Below are 16,486 nucleotides of genomic sequence, written 5' to 3'. Positions count from 1 at the left end.
GGCTGACATGGAAAACATTGTGGAGTCGAGCCTTTGGTGGAAGCTGGAGACGGTAAGCTACATCACCAATGCACTCAAGAATCTTGTATGGTTGTAGAAGCGAGGAGCCAGCTTACCACGAGTAACGCCAGGGAGGGAAGTTGTAGGCCTATGGTGGAGACGGTGCCATACCCATTGGTTGACACCAAAATTGACCTCCCTGTGCTTGGCATCATAGAAACGCCCGTCGCGTTGTTGAGCTTGGAGCAGCCGGTCACGAACATTAGCAAGGAACTCGTCGCGGGACTTGGCAAGAGCACCCACTGCCTGGACTCGTGCGTACCAGGGTTATAGGAGTGCAATGAAGGCGGGTCACGGCCGTAGACCACCCTGAATGGAGTTTCTTTTAAAGTTGTTTGGAAGGAGGTGTTGTAGCAAAACTCAGCCCAAGGAAGCCACTGGAGCCAATTGTGTGGCCGGTCACCAGTGAGACACCGCAGGTACATGCCAATGATGCAGTTGACAGATTCTGTCTGGCCATCAGACTGCGGGTGGAATGCTGAGTTCATGTGAGAAGAGGTCAAAATAATTATTTGTAGGACAACGGTTTGGCTGTATGCACGGACCTATTCTGCTCACCCCTATCAAATGTGGTGGCCTTACCACCCAAATGTAGCACAAGAATAGCATGCATCACAATCACATAAGAACACACTACACAATTAGCATGAAGACACAAGAACAACATGCATCATATAAGAACATACTACACAATTAACAACACATGACACAAGAAAAACAGCTAAACAATGCATAATACCTTAAGACGAAGCATAATTTTAAGACCGTAGGGGCATGGGATGCCCTTGCGCGACCCTAGGGTACTGATCTCTGGGTAAAATATACAGTTCAACGCAAGTTCGAACAACTATGCCAAACTGACTAAACCCAGAGGGCACGCTGGATGTCGCCCTGGCAACAGTGCCTCTGGCCCCTCACCCCTGCACATGATAGAGTTGTTGTTATTGTAGATCTGGACCTTGATCGAAGTCAAGGCCGGAGAGGTGCGGGACGAGGAGGTCGCTGGGGACGATCCTGTGATGGCGACAAAAGTACTGCCAGCCCCTCCGGAGGACCATCTGCCCAATTGTTAGATCATAGCACTGCTCAAGTGCAATTGCCACTTATCAATGGCGGTCACAAATGATTAGTGCTATGATCTGATCATAGCACTGCCCAAGTGCAACTGCCACTGATCGGTGATGTCACATCCCTAGTTCTGGTTTGCTCTAGGCTAGCTAGTCATGTGTGCATCATGTTTAAGTTTCAAATGAATTTGAAATGGGGATTGCCTAAACCCTAGCATTAAAGGAATTCACTAGGTTCAACTAAAATATTCTCAGTGACTCCAAATGGCTTTCAAAAATGTTCATCATTTCTGGGAAATGCTGGAAGCAATAACCAGACGTGTTGCACATTTTTCCATGACATATTTGGGCTCTGAATTAAATCATATAGTATTTGCATTTGGGCATTTAAATGCTATTAAATATTTTAAATGCTCAAATAATCATGAACTAAAATGTTTGCTGTTGGTTATATTCCAAAAAGTGGCATTGAGCAGTTTGATGATTTTTGGATCTGTCTAAGTATTTTTAATAAAGCCCTAAAGACTACAGAACAATAGAAAACAGAAACTAAATTAGGAAAGAGAGAGAGAGAGAAGTACCTGGCCACTTACCTGGCACAGCCCACCAGATAGCCCAACACTGTGCGGCCCAACCCAGCTGGCCGACGCCAGTCGTCGTCTCCACCGCGCCAGAAGGACGCCGAGCGTGTGCTCGCCGCGCGCGCCCACGCGCCGAGCCACCTCCTGCTTCCGCCGCTTCTGGACGCCTCCACGAGTGCCACGGCACCTCCCCGACCCCCTCTCACTTCTCCCTCGCTCTCTGGACCCCTCCTCCTCCTCTGGTTCTCTCCCCTGCACCGCCCGAACGCCGCTCGCCGTCGCCGTAGCTACTGCCCTCGCCGAGCCCCGTTGCCGTGTCCCACTGGTCCGCCGTCGATCACCGCTTCACCAAGCCGAAGGACGCACCCGCGGGACGCCTGAAACGACGCCACCATCTTCGTTTCCACCGCCGGCCGCCGGAGATCCCCCTCGATGCTCTGCTCGCTCCGGTGCCTCCCCGAGCTCGCCGAGGCCACCGCTGCACCCGCTGTGAGCTTCTGTGTCGTTTCCCCCTCTCCCCTTGCTCGTTTTCTTCCTCTAACATCGATGCCCGTCGGAGCCGAGAGCTCTTCGCCGCCGGCCATGTCGCCGCCGTGGCCACCGTTGCCTAGAGCTGCAACCGAGCACACATGCGTGCTCAGTGCACCCCCAGGAGGCCGTAGCACCCCTCCTTGCCTCCTGCCGTGCTCCCCAACACCGAAACCGAGTGCGCCCGAGCTCCGGCCGCCGCGGTCGAGCTCCTCGCCATCGCCTCCGGCCACCCCAGGCCCGACTGGCGCCACCGCCCGACGCGCGCTGGTCTGGGCTCTCGAACGAGCCCAGCCACGCTGCGAACGGGGCACCACAGCCCACACCCGAGTGCCCCGCCGCGTCTGCTGCCGCCGGCGGCTAAACGCCGGCGTTTTAACCCCGGTTGACCAGGGGGTTTGACCTCCCCTGGCTCACTAACATGCGGGCCCAGCCCGCCTAATTAACCCAGGTTAGCTTAAGCTAAATGCTAATTAACCCAGTTAGTTAGGTTAGTCACTGACACGCGGGACCCACTGGTCAGGTTTGACCTGGACCGCGCTGTTGACCTGCTGACGTCACAGTGACGCAATGCTGACGCAGTATTACATTTTCTGGATTTATTTTAATCAGGAAATTCCAGAAAATAGTATAAACTTCTAAAAGTCATATAAAATCAACCATAACTCCAAATGAAATAATTTATATATGAAAAATGATCAGAAAAATCCAATCTATCCATTTGTACCATCTCCATACATGTTAGAACAACTTATGACTACTGTTTAGGACAACTCAATTAAATGGCACTTAAGAAATCACATATGGAGTTTGAATTTGAATCTTTGATTCAAGCCAACTCCATTTAACTTGCTGCTAGTTGCATTAGCCCAAACCACAGCATATTGCCATGTCATGATCATGCATCATATTGTGCATTGCATTGATCGTGTTCTTCTCTGTTTGCCGGTATTTGTCCCCTCTCGGTAGACGATGTTCCGGCGTTGTGATCGTTGACACTAATGAAGACTCAATGCTATCTTCAGAAGTGCCAGGCAAGTAAAACCCCCTTGCTCATTCCGATACAATCCCACTCTCTCGCTCCTGCTCTCTTTTACTGCATTAGGACAACAACGATCTATCTGTTACTTGCTGCGGTAGCTGAACCCCTTTATCCTCTGCATGACCTGTCATTGCCACAGTAAATAGATGAAACCCACTAGCATGAGTAGGAGTTGTTTGAGCCCTGCTGTGCCTACTCATTCATGCTTGTTTGTCATGCCTGCTATTGCTTAGAGTTGTGTCAGGTCTGATTCATCGGGGATGAATTGGAAAGTGGTGAACATGTCCTACTGTTGAGAGCTAAGTGTGTGAACACGATTTGGTAAAGGTAGCGGTGAGAGGCCATGTAGGAGTACATGGTGGGTTGTCTCATTGAAACCGTCCTCAGGAACTGAGTTCTGTGTTTGTGATCCATGAACAGTTACTACCACACATTGGGCTCCGGGCGCTCCAAGCTCTCTCGACTTATTAATCAACCTGATCTCTGTCCAGGAGTTGCAACTAGTTTCTGGTGTTTGTAGGTAGTGTTAGTAGTCTACCAAGTGGCACCCGGTACAGGTGGGCTTGGGACAGACTAGGCACACGTGGCCTGGTGTACCGAGTGGCACCCGGATGGTGGGCTCGGGAACCCTGCACACATCGTTTGGGGCCGTGAGCGACACCCCGGCCGGATCTCCTTGCGGATGGAACCCGAATAGGCGATAAACCTGGACTAGAGACTTGTGTGGTTAGTCAGGTCGTGGCCGACTCCCTCGCCAGGCCTCCGCTTGAAGGTTGCCGAGGTACACGACGTGTACATGGTGGTAAGTGGCGAGAGCGTGTGTGACGAAGTACACCCCTGCAGGGTTAATATGATCTATTCGAATAGCCGTGTCCGCGGTAAAGGACTTCTGGGTCGCCTGTACAGTTCATAGACAAGTGAAAGTGGATACTCTAAAATGCGCAAGATAAGCGTGAGTGCTATGGATGGCGTTCTCGTAGGGAGACGGGAGCGGATCCATAGTGGTGTATTGATATGGTGAATATGTGGACTCGTGTGCGCCACCTCAAAAGAGTTACTTGCAGTCGTAGTTCAGGATAGCCACCGAGTCAAAGCTGGCTTGCTGCAGTTAAACTCCACCACCCCCTTTGTTGATACCGATGCATATGTAGCTAGTTCTGATGTAAGTCTTGCTGGGTACATTTGTACTCACGTTTGCCTATTTTATGTTTTGCAGAGAGACGTCAGTCTCGCTAGTAGTTCCGTGTGGACTTCGACGTTTAGCTTGATACCTCAGCTACGATCTTGTGCCCTCGGCAGGATCTGGTAGATAGTCAGGCTTCTCAGCCTTTTTCATTTGTAGATGTCTGTACTCAGACATGTTAAGCTTCCGCATGTGCTTTGACTTGTATGCTCTGAATGTTGGGTCATGAGACCCATGTTTGTAATATCTGGCTCTTCGGAGCCTAATGAATAAATACTCTGAGTCGTAGAGTCTTGTTGTGATGCCATGTTGTATTTGCACATATCGAGCATATTGTGTGTATGATTGAAATGCTTGGTATGTGTGGGATCCGACAATCTAGTTGTCTATCCTTAGCAGCCTCTCTTATGGGGAAATGTAGTCTAGTGCCTCCTTGAGCTATAGTAGTCCGCTACAGCCCGGTTCACCGGAGTCCTGCTAGCCCAGCACTACTGCTCTGGACACTTGACTGGCCGGCATGTGTTTCATATCGTTCCTGTGTCTGTCCCTTCGGGGAAATGTCACGCGGTGACATCCGGAGTCCTGCCTAGCCTGCTACAGCCCGGGTTCCCGGAGTCCTGTTAGCCTAGTGCTACAGCCCGGATTCGCACGCTGCTGACCGACACGTTCGATGTTGATTCATGTATGCCTGTCCCCATACGTTAGTGCCGCTTTGGGTTCACGACTAGCCATGTCGGCCCGGGTTCTCTGTCATATGGATGCTAGCGACATTGTCATATACGTGAGCCAAAAGGCGCAAACGGTCCCGGGCCATGGTAAGGCGACACCCGTGGGAGTACCGTGCGTGAGGCCGCAAAGTGATATGAGGTGTTACAGGCTAGATCGGTGTGACTCGGAATCGGGGTCCCGACAGGTGATGCCCAAAATGATTCAAATTTGGCCTACTCCTATTTGTAGCATGTACATTTATCCTACTAGTATTTTGAGCATGCACATGCATTGTCTTTTTTTTGTGATCATGCAAGCACGTACTACAATCATGCACACATCCTAACTATCAACAACATCAATCTACCACTGTTAATAAACCAAGAACAAGACGAACACCACCAATCTAGCATCAACACCCTAAACAGTAACAATCTTGCATTAACACCACCAATCTAGCATCAAGTCCACCAATCTAGCAATCTACCATTATCACTGTAGCAAGAACAACACTAACATCAATAATCTTGCATTAACACCCTAAGAACAACATCATCCGTAATTGACTGGATTCGAATCAATTGGATTTGAATTCATTGGATCCAAATCGAATCGAATCGGATCCAATCCAAACCTACCTAGTCAGCAGTAAGAAAAAAACCCCAACTCCAACTACGAGCATGGGGAACAAACTACACGTACCGGTTGCCGTTGGAGCATAGGCCGGCTGCGGAGCAAACCCTGGCGGGAGCAGGGGCTGGCCGAAGAGGATGAGCCATCCAATCCGAGGGCCGTCGCCACTGGGCATGTGGTCCTCGTCATGCACGGGGTGGACGGAGTGGTCGGCCCCTTCTTTGCGTCTGCCCTGCTACCCTCGCCTTGCACTGGAGAAAACCCTCAAATGGGGGTAAAAAAAATTCCGTCCACGGATGCCGTCTTCGCAACCAACGGGGTCCTCGGCGCCGCCGTAGTCGAATCCAGCACGGCTAGCTAGGTCCGGAATCGGAGGCGGAGGCGGGGCGACCGGTTGGGCATTGACCGGTGCCCACGACTTGATGTAGAAGGGGGATGGCGCCTGGATGCTCGCTATGAGGTCAATGCCACTAGAGGAGTGGCCGGTCACCCAACGGTCTTGGATCGGATTGTTGCCGGCGAGGATGAGGGTGAGGGGTGGAACGGCTGCGGGTGTGCCATCGGAGAGCACGAAGGGGCCGTGAGGGAGAGAGAGAGAGAGAGAGAGAGAGAGAGAGAGTGGTGTGAATGGGCATGGGAGCTGACTGAAGAGAGGAGGGAGTTATAAGTCGTCTCCTCGTGCTTTCAAACGCGTGCAGGCGACCACGCGTGGCTTGAGCGAGTCTGGCCCACCAACACCGGCCGATTTGATCATTCTCCGCATGCAGGCTCAAAGATGTTTTATGTTCCGTGCAGCCCGAGAAGTAGATGCAAACCGGTAACCAAACAAATGGCAACGTTGATCCTCAAAAAAAAGAAAAAATCCGCGCGAGGCTGATTATAATTGGCCTATATACACGGGCAAGCAAACGCGCCTGTACCAACGTGACGGCCATCGGATATTGTACGCACGCACAGCTAGCTCATCGGGTGGCCTAACCACTATGCCGTCTCCGTTGAGGGCGGAGATGGTCTCGGGGCCGAGCAGGCACCGTCGCGTCGGTTCGTGCTTCCCACGGAAACTGCAGCTTGGCTATGTATATATACTACTCCTATATGGATAGGGTTTGGGCCGTTGGATGGGGAGCCGGGGCCGGGATCGACGGCGCAGAGGCGCACCGAGCGCGACAAAGAATCGGAGTGCGGGACGGAATTGAGTTGAGTACAACTTGCCTTCCCCCATATATCCCCCGGCCCCGACCCCGGCCAACGAATCAGACGGAAAATCTGTTGCCATTGCCAATTCCCTCCCCTGCCCAGTGCGATCTCCGGCCGGTGTCGGTGTCGGTGTGTGTGCCGCCTTGTTTCCGCCCCGTCCCCCCCGTCCCCGCGTTTGTATCGTGGTCTCTCCCAAGTCCAAACCCTCCTCCGCCTCCCCCTCGGAACCGCCGCTCCCTGGTCGGCCGGCGGCATGAGCCGCGCATCACCGTGGACGCCGGCGAACCTCCAACCAGGTCTCCCTCTCCCTCTCGATCGCCCGATCAATGCCCTCGACTCGATCGCAACTCTATTTTTAGTACAGTAGGATTATTAATTAAATGCTAATCGAATAGCCACCCAAACACGGTTTGCTTACCCTAGCTTGCCGGGGCCTAGGGTTGTCCGCCGGTGTGAGATTAAGGCAGTCCCCTCGTTCGAATAGATGATGGTTGAGGTAATTTCGCGCATGTCGGTCTCGTGGGTTGTCACTTGTCAGTTAATATAGCACTACAACGATGCTTCTAAGATGTAACTACTAACTACTACTCCCTCCGTTCCTAAATACTTGTCTTTCTAGACATTTCAAATGAATATCACATACGGATGTATGTAGACATATTTTAGAGTGTAGATTCACTCATTTTACTCCGTATGTAGTCACTTGTTGAAATGCCTAGAAAGACAAGTATTTAGGAACGGAGGGAGTAGTTGAATTTGGTGTGCTTAGGCCTGAACTGAAATCACATTATTCATGGTTCTCAACTGAACCAATGCGGATTAATTGCTCTGATTTCAAGCAGATTGTCGCGAGGATAAGAAGAGGAGATTACCCCAAGGTCACACCGGAGAGGTAAACAGCAGCAGATCAGCACATGAAGATCTTGACGACATGTTTGCGTCGCTGTCCATCGACAGCGTCCTCGCTCAAGAAAATTCAGGTTGCGCTGCTACTTCCATTTGCCCGTGATCCCATTTATATATAGCCGTTTAATGTCAAATGAATTGTTTCTTAAAAAGGTAAATAATCGTATATCTTGTGCCATCATAATATTGTGTTCAAAGGTTGTCTCTGCTGGTCAAATTTTCCATATCTAGGCTTATGCCCAATTGATGCTTGGTGCAGGAAATCTAACTCCTACCTCTCTAATTTGGAGTCACAAATATGATACTCGTATTATATTATTATTAGGCTGTCTATTCCTTTGATGTTAGCAATGATAAATCTATTTTATATTTCTTTCAGGAGAGCGTCCCAAGGACAGGAAGAGAAAATCATGCCAAGAAAATGCTGGAAATTTGACTAACGCTTTACCGGATGATGTTTTGGAAAACATGTTTGCGTCGCTTTCGATTGATTCTAGAGTGACAAGTACTGCTTCCATGAGATCGGGGAAAGGATCTTTTATTATTCTTGATGACAATATTCTTGCTGGAGGTAATTCAGATTGCACCACCACTTCCACTGACTCTAGGAGGCCAAGGTCAGAGGTATTCATTGAAAGGGTAAATGACCTGTTGCTGCGCCATGTTGGAACTCGTGTTCGAGTGTTCGAGATTCGTTTTGATTTGAACTCCACTCATGCTGCCCACCTTGACAAATGGGTCCAGTTTGCGTCAGAGGCGGGTGCACAAGATGTGAAACTTAGCTTGTGTAAAAACACGACATCTTGTCCGGAGCATTTTGTGACTGCAAATCGTTATAACTTCCCTTTGCATTGCTTTGGCGATGGGCGACAAAGATCCTCGATGCGGAAGCTAGACCTGACGAATTGCATATTCACGCCACCGCCGGATTCCGGTGCCTTTTCCTCCCTTGTATGCCTTTATCTAGTACGTGTCACAATAACCGACTCCGGCATCCAGAACATTTGCTCTTGCTGCCCTATTCTCCGCCATTTGAGACTGGCACGATGCGACAATCTGGTTAATGTAAGGATTTCCCATGAAGTGCTGATATGCTTGGATATATTTCGTTGCAAAAAGCTGGTGAGTGTTGAGATTCACGCCACCTGCCTACTCATCTTCGAGTATGATGGACGTGAGGTACACATCAATTATGCTAGTACACCCAGTATGAGGTTTTTGGTAAATAAGTTCGGGCATCAAAATGGTTATCTTTCGGACGGTGTAGAAGGCATGAAAAGGATCAGAAAAATCACCTTGACATTTCTTTGGCCATCGGAGGTTAGTTCAGATCTACTCCCTCCGTTCGGAATTACTAGTCCAAGAAATGAATTTATCTAGATGTATTTTAGTTGTAGATACATCCATTTTTATTCATTTTTGTGACAAGTAATTCCGAACGGAGGGAGTATGTGTTTTGTTCCCCTATCTTCAAATGTTATGTAGTCACTCAGTTAGCAGTTTCTAACTCTTGTTGTAATAATGAATTTGCATAACTGCTTCATTTGCTCTTGTGCAGAAGCCCAGTTATACACTCTACGCGATCAAATTCACAGCAATACAGTTCATCAACCTATTTATTTTGCCATCTTGGAATAATGTTCGTGGAGTAGCTTATCTCGTCAAGGCAACTCCTTATCTTAAAAGACTCCGGCTAGAAGTATGTCCTAAATGCTCTCCTTGTTGTTCTTCTTCAGATAAATTATTAGAATGTAATTTTCCTTTTTACATACAGATAAAAGAATGAATTATCTTAGTCATCTCTTTGTTACACTAGTTGCCTGCTAGGATACTATAAACGAAACTACTTCATGCAACATACTTGGGCCAACGGATCAAATACTAGCACTTATCATCAGTTTTACATTCTCCATGTTAACACAAAAAAATTAGTGGTGGAGTATGTACATCAGATCCTTCTTTAGGTCTGTATAAACAACCCTTGTTCTGTGTCCAAGTCCTGAAATGAAGTCATCTAAAATTATAAAGCCATGGCATAATTTACTTAAGATGGTATCAAGCATTTGATTCGAAGCCATGTAATTCGTCAAATTTGAAGTGAGCTTCATACTAGGTTGTGCCCCACAATTTCCTACACATACCTATAATATACTGATGCCAAACCAGCGCAGTATAGGTTTATGAGCTGCGGGCAATGCTATGTGGTAGTACAACATATTGAATCATTCACCTGTTTTTTGGACCTTGTAGCTTATGCTAGTGAGTGCCAGAAGAGCTTTGGAATATTTGGATCTTTGAATCTCACATCAGTAACATCATGGACTCACTGTCCTTGGGCCTTCCTTGCATGCAGGCACGCAGCGGAGACCACCATTACCGGGACGACGTCCAGGTCAGCTGGCCTGAGGGCATCTCTCTCAAGAGGCTCCGTTTCATCACCGTGGGCGGTTTCGCCGCCCAGGCCCCGCTGGTCGAGCTCTTGGTGTGCATGGTGCACGCGGGCGCCCGGTCGAGGAGGACGTATCTCCAGATCGACCCGCACCACCATCTCTGCAAAGGGCTGGGCCGGTGGGTCAGGGAGGACGTCGGCGACAAGCCCGCGAGGGACCGCGTGAGGGAGGCCGCCAGGGAGACCCTCCGCTCCAGGCTCCCGCCGTCCGTGAAGCTTGTCATCAAATGATTCGCGTGTGATCTTCCTGTGATTGGTAGAAGCGCGCCTCAGGGTGATGATTTTTCGTGCTCTTTTTCGTTCTGTTGGCCTGGCTAGTGTCGTGTGCCGGCAACAGTTGGATTCAGTTGGCTTGGAAAGCTCAGGACTGACTGACGAATTATGGAGAAACATGGGACGTGCACATTCTTGTCTGTATGGTTTATGTAGACTGCAGAGACTGAATTGAGCTGTGAAATCCGAGGCAGGCGACGGTGCGAACCGCGCGTGTCTTTTTTTTCCATCTCTATATATATAATATCAGGACGTGCATATCTGAAACCTGAAGCTAGCGGATACGAGTTCCCGTCTTAAGCTTGGTCTCACTCGAGCTCAGAGGAAGCTCCATAATACGCAGCTCTACAAGAATGTTGAGACATGAAGAAATTAGCCTAGAACAGAGTAGCTTCTGCCCCTCTATCGAACCGTGTGCAGGTGCGCGCTTGTCTGCCTGTCGAGTTGCAAGATGAAATGTGCACTTCCTCTATCCGGATATATAGGCATAATATGCACTCCCTCCGTACCATAACATAAAATGTTACTACAGCCAATTTATGAGCATATCAACAGAAAGAACATCTTATATTATGGGACAGAGGGAGTATTTTGCAACCCAAGATATATCCTTGATCTTGTCGATGGTCAAACCAAGGGAGTACAAAAGGTAGAAGCTGAGCTTGAAAGAGGTTTTTGGCTCTGTTAGATGTCCGTCCTCACTCTTTGCTCGGCTATGTGGGCTGGTTTCTCGCGTGTCATCATGGATGATAGATTGTTTCCGCACGACGTTTCTCTTTCAGTCGCTGCACCCATCCTTCGGGAACAAGGGAGAGATCTTCCAGTTTTTCAAGCAAGCATGTTACTAGTAGGATTGTCAATATCCCGCAAAAAAAAAAAGAGTAGGATTGTCTTATTTATTTATTTATTTATTTGCGGAATAAAGAGTAGGAGTGTCAATAGCTCTGCACATGTGTGTACCAAGCTTTGCTTGCACACTCACTGTGACTGAGAGCTGACTAGAAGTTTTTTTTTTTTTTAGTGGTAGCTGGCTAGAAGTTCCTTGTGGACAGCCAGTAGGCTGACTGTAATCGTCTGTTAACTTTGTAATCGTGCCGTACGTAAACGTTTCCCAAAAATGAAAGATGCCCACCCTCTCCTGTCCGAAATTTGCGCCAATTTACTGAACCTGTAGCTCCTTTCTTTCATGATTGTTATGCAAATATATCCGTTGATGATCGAGACATAACAGTCAAGGTTTCGTGGTGTAGTTGGTTATCACGTCAGTCTAACACACTGAAGGTCTCCGGTTCGAACCCGGGCGAAGCCAATTTTATTTTTTTTATTTTTTTTGCAAAATCAAAATCTATTTTTATTTTTAGCAATACAAGAGTGATCATGATCTCCGACTCACCAATCTTTGAAGTATAATTGCTCAACTTTGCACTGCAGATTGTCAGTAGCATCGCTTGTTCATCCAACACATATCCACAGTTCCAGACACAGGCAATACCCGTCCTACCACGACGCATGCAAGTGACAAACTGTACAAATTTCAGGAAAACAACGGCACAGCACAAGGAGAGACAAATTGTTCTGCTCAAACACGCGATCGAAGCGCGTCATCTTCATCCAGAAGAAAGCGCCGAGATAGCAACAGGTGAGCAGCAAGTTCCAGGGAATCCGGCATTTTACCAGTTGCGGTAGGCAGGAAAGCTCAGGGGATACGATCCAACGGCCAGTTGCACCGGGCAGGCCCCGGTGAGCAGCATCTGAATCTGGTCGTTGCCAGGAGGACCATGTAACAACAGCAGCGTGCACTTGGCTGGGCTGGGTGCCGTAGACATCAGGCAAAAGCAAGACAGAAACCGCAACCCTTGCATCACCACAGAACCCTCCCCCAGGCTGTGAGCCACAGGAGCGAGGATGCCGAGAGGAACTTTGTCGATAAGCATAACGCCGGAGTGACTGTGCGCACACGCAGCAGCGCTTGCGGGCCGGCACGGCGAAGCGGACAGCTCCGTGGCGGCCCGGCGAGTTCGTTCTTCCCCTGCAGACCAAATCTTGCCACAAAAAGGAAGTGATGGTGTTAAAAGAGTGATGCAACATAGGTAAGAGACCACTGTGGTAGGCAACCTTGATTGATATGTAATACCTTGGCTTTAAAGAAGAGTAAGGTTTGATATCATGATTGTTTTGACCCCTTCTGTTCCTTCCCCCCTGGATCTGGTTGGTTGGATGTTGGCCATTTGACAACAAGAACTTAAACCTTTTCTTTTCCATTCTCTCGAATAAACCAGACGTCTCGGAGACGATAATACCAATAAAACAAAAACAAAGGTAAAGTTTGCCATATAACTATATTTTCGAATGGCTGAACCTAATACTACTATGATTAGTACATTTTTCTATGGAAAGTTATGATTAGTATGTACAGAGGGAGTTGGAGTTAGACACGTACTGATAATATACTTTTCTGACATAAACGGGAGGGAACAGTGTTATCAGCATTTACAAATACTTCTAGTATTTATGTCAGACGCATATTGATCGAGACATATAACAGCTATATGGGTACTATCTGCTGCTCATCATGTTGGTATTTTCAGAAAATTCCAGAAAGATGGCCCATGTGCAGGTTGTCGACACAGTCCATACCCTGTGAATGTCAAGAAAGGGATGGTTAAACCAAGTGGTTCTGAGTTCTCAAGTTATCCACACCTTCACTGATGATGAAATGGACGCGCAACTGTAAAACTTTATGGACAGTGTTGAAAGATGTCAAAACTAGAAAGATTGGCACCAACGCATAGTCTATTATATCACAGATCAGATGAAAACAACTGGTCAGCTTTCATGAGAAAGGTTAAGCTAAAAGAGGATCGCTTTGCATACTACTCATCCAGAGTCTTCTTTTTTTGATAAAATGTGAAACGGTATACAACTCTGGTTCCATATACAAGATGAATAATGATAGGCATAAATCGGTGAGTTTTTGTTTTATTTAGGTTGGCTACCGCAAGAGCTTAATAAGCAGTCAAAGAATGATCAGCGCCGATGTGCTGATATGCAGCTCAAGTTATCTAGACATCACAAATGCCATTGAATAAGAAACATGTGTGGATTAGTACAACTTCTTACCAGTTCAAGGTCACTCTAAATTCCATCAGGTGCAGGTGGTTGTCCGGGCCCAGAAATTGGCGCGACAGTACAATCCGGCACTTCCGGTATCTGGCTTTTTGGTGCTACTTGTGGTGTATAAGCATATGGTCCTGCTACCTGCAAAGAATTGAAACCTAAGCTAGGTGAACAAATGAAAGAGGGCTGAGAAGTCCCTTGCACCAAAATTAAGAACATAGGAGAAGTGGTCAGTTTATACCTGAGGTGCCGTTGCCTGCCCACCATCTAGGTGAAGGAAATGGTTACTTGCTGCTTCTCTCAGCTGTATGTTTTGCATCTGGTTTGCAATGTACATAGGGTTCATGGCTGGAGATGGGTTCATAGGGATGTGATTTGACAAGGAATGGTTCATGTATGGCACTCTTGCCATCTGATTTAGACCCTGTGCCGCAGGCATGCATGCCGAGTTCATGCCCACGGCCATCGGCGGCATGAACTGGTGAGAACCAGGAAACATCATTGGCGCCATCCCGGTGGTCATCCACATAATCTGAGGTAGATTTCAGTCTCAATTAGGTACCAATAATTGATGCCGTATTTCTCTCAAACAAAAATTGATGTCATATGGGGTTATGTCTGTGGGTTCAGGTAGAGGAAGCAGTAAACTCCTAACCTGAACTTGCATTTGGAGGGACTTTAAGTACTCGATCGCCTCATCTAATATTGATGCTTTGTCAGCCTGAAATTCAATAATAAAGATTAGAAATGAAAGAAACATATGTAAATGATAAATAAGATATGTCACCATTAACCGACAGAAATGAATCAAACCAAGGACTTGCACCTGATCAGAAAAGATGCATAATACTACTCATTTCTTACCTTGTTGCAGTGGGGTATGAGTTCTTGCAACGACCGCATCTTTTCGTTGATCCGGTCCCTTCGCCTCTGCATCATGAGCACAAATTACATTACACCATAAGAAACAATCCAACAAACAACAAGCCACCTTGCTCAATTGTAATAAGATTACAACACAAGTAGCATCTGACTCTGATCTCACCCTCTCTGACTGGTTATGAACCTCAGCTGCCCTGCTCCTCCGCTTCGACCCGTGCCGCCTCGACGATTTGGTCTCCTCGGTCGCCTCACACTCCACATCCTGCAATTTCCTCTTGAATTCCATTATTCAGTTTCAGCTCAAGCAAATTTTGTACAGGAAAAAAATTGCAACTGAACGATACAGGGACAAACCGGAGCAAGAAACGCACCTCGCTGCGGCTATCGGAGTCGTCTTTGCCCCTCCCCTTCCTCTTGTGGGCATGGCCGCCGCTCTCGCTCGGCAGGCCGGAGCCCCCGAAGTTGCTCCCGGACCCGCCGGACGACGAGGTGCCGGCGCCGCCGTCGCGCGTGCTCGCCCCGCGCGTCCCCTCCGACGGCGGCGCGGCGCTCGCCTCCTCTCTGTCCCCCGCCGGCACCTCCGGGACCAGGTTGCTGCCGCAGAAGGTGGAGCCGATGTCGCCCCCGGTCCAGCTGGAGGCGATGCCGCTCCGCATCGGCGGCGGCGGCAGCTGCGGCGGGGGAGGGTGGGAGCTGGGCCCCGGGAGCGCCGCGCACGCGACCTCCGGGGCGGCGCCCACCGCAATGCTGTTCCAGAGCTGTGCGTAGACGTCGTTCCCCAGCGCGTCGACGTCGTCCTGGAACCACGCGGCCGTCTCCCCGCCACCGCCGGCGAGGCCGCTGGGCGCCGGCCTCGGGTGCGTCTGCGGCTGCGCGACGACCGCCCCGTTGTGCCACAGCAGCTCCACCAGGTCGTTGTCCGCGCTGCGGATGCCATGGCCCATGGATCAATCGATGGATGCCCGGAAGAACTAAAAAGGGGGAAATTTCTGGCAAGAAGAAAAGAGAAAATCCTTACACGAGAGGCTTCTTGTGGCTCGCCGCCGATCTCCCATTGCCGTCCATGCCGCCACGGCCGCTGGGACTGCAAGGAAGATCAACGCTCCATTATCCGTTCATCCAAGAGAGCCGAAGCAAGAAGCTTGGGCGTGGAAAGCCATCCATCAATCCCCGAAAGGAAACAGAAGCCATCCATGGAAAACAAACCTGGAAGATGAGCGGCAAAGCAGACCTTGCCTGGAAGGAAGCAGAAAGGGGAAGGAGCAAGCCAGGCTACCCCGCTCCTTCTTCTAGCTCCAGCCTCAAGGCAGCAGACCCACTGGAGGGATCACTTCCAAAAAGGAATTAATGGAGAAGAGAGAGCACCTCGTGCGTGCGTGCACACGGAGAGAAAGAGAGAGGGAGATAATCAATCCACTGCTCCGAGCTCCTGACCACTGAGCTGACCTCTCGGCTGAGCGCCAGCACCACTGTTCTCCACTCGATCAGGAGGAGCAAACCCAGCGTGCCGAGAGTGAGAACCGAGAAGTGACAAGACAAGTCTCCTCCCCTTCCCCTTTTTCTTGGCGAACGGAAGCAGAGCAGGCGAGCAGCTTTAGACAGTGAGTCGAGGTATATGTACGGAGCACTCGGCTCCTCCCTCACTCGGAAAGGGAGGAGGAAGAAGAGGAGCAGAGCAGCACTGCGGCAGCGGCAGTGGCAGGACCCGTGGGCGACTTGGCTTGGATTTTCCTCGCCGAGAAACCGAGATTTTTTCGCGGGGTTGGATGGCGGAGCGGCAGCGGCGCTCGGCGTCCTTGTCGGGTCTCCTTGGCGCCGGGGGCCAGTGCCGGTCCTCGGAATCGGCGGCTTTGGACTCGA

General features: G+C 49.4%; 2 protein-coding genes and 1 non-coding gene across 3 annotated transcripts; 2 read left to right on the top strand and 1 right to left on the bottom strand.

Annotated features, from left to right (window-relative positions):
• The first annotated feature begins 7,040 nt into the window (after positions 1-7,040).
• LOC123125664 (uncharacterized) lies at positions 7,041-11,545 on the top strand. The gene is made up of 5 exons (XM_044546128.1): positions 7,041-7,295; positions 7,842-7,979; positions 8,285-9,225; positions 9,464-9,604; positions 10,259-11,545. Exons 1-5 carry the CDS (start codon positions 7,253-7,255, stop codon positions 10,583-10,585), a joined length of 1,590 nt encoding a protein of 529 aa, XP_044402063.1. The 5' UTR covers positions 7,041-7,252; the 3' UTR covers positions 10,586-11,545.
• A 317-nt stretch (positions 11,546-11,862) lies between these two features.
• TRNAV-AAC (transfer RNA valine (anticodon AAC)) lies at positions 11,863-11,936 on the top strand. The gene has a single exon. It is a non-coding gene; the product is annotated as a tRNA-Val (tRNA).
• A 69-nt stretch (positions 11,937-12,005) lies between these two features.
• Positions 12,006-16,486, bottom strand: LOC123123081 (transcription factor PHYTOCHROME INTERACTING FACTOR-LIKE 13). The gene is made up of 10 exons (XM_044543505.1): positions 15,833-16,486; positions 15,645-15,710; positions 14,998-15,550; positions 14,790-14,888; positions 14,609-14,674; positions 14,400-14,465; positions 13,986-14,276; positions 13,748-13,885; positions 12,762-13,265; positions 12,006-12,669 (listed from the first exon to the last, which is right to left on the bottom strand). The coding sequence occupies exons 2-8, from the start codon at positions 15,689-15,691 to the stop codon at positions 13,763-13,765; spliced, it is 1,245 nt and encodes a 414-aa protein (XP_044399440.1). The 5' UTR covers positions 15,692-15,710; positions 15,833-16,486; the 3' UTR covers positions 12,006-12,669; positions 12,762-13,265; positions 13,748-13,762.

This window comes from Triticum aestivum, chromosome 5D (genome assembly GCF_018294505.1).
Source record: "Triticum aestivum cultivar Chinese Spring chromosome 5D, IWGSC CS RefSeq v2.1, whole genome shotgun sequence".
In the NCBI taxonomy this organism is placed as follows: Eukaryota; Viridiplantae; Streptophyta; class Magnoliopsida; order Poales; family Poaceae; genus Triticum; species Triticum aestivum.
The sequence above is the reverse complement of the archived record's forward strand: the minus strand, read 5'-3'. Positions and strand labels throughout refer to the sequence as shown.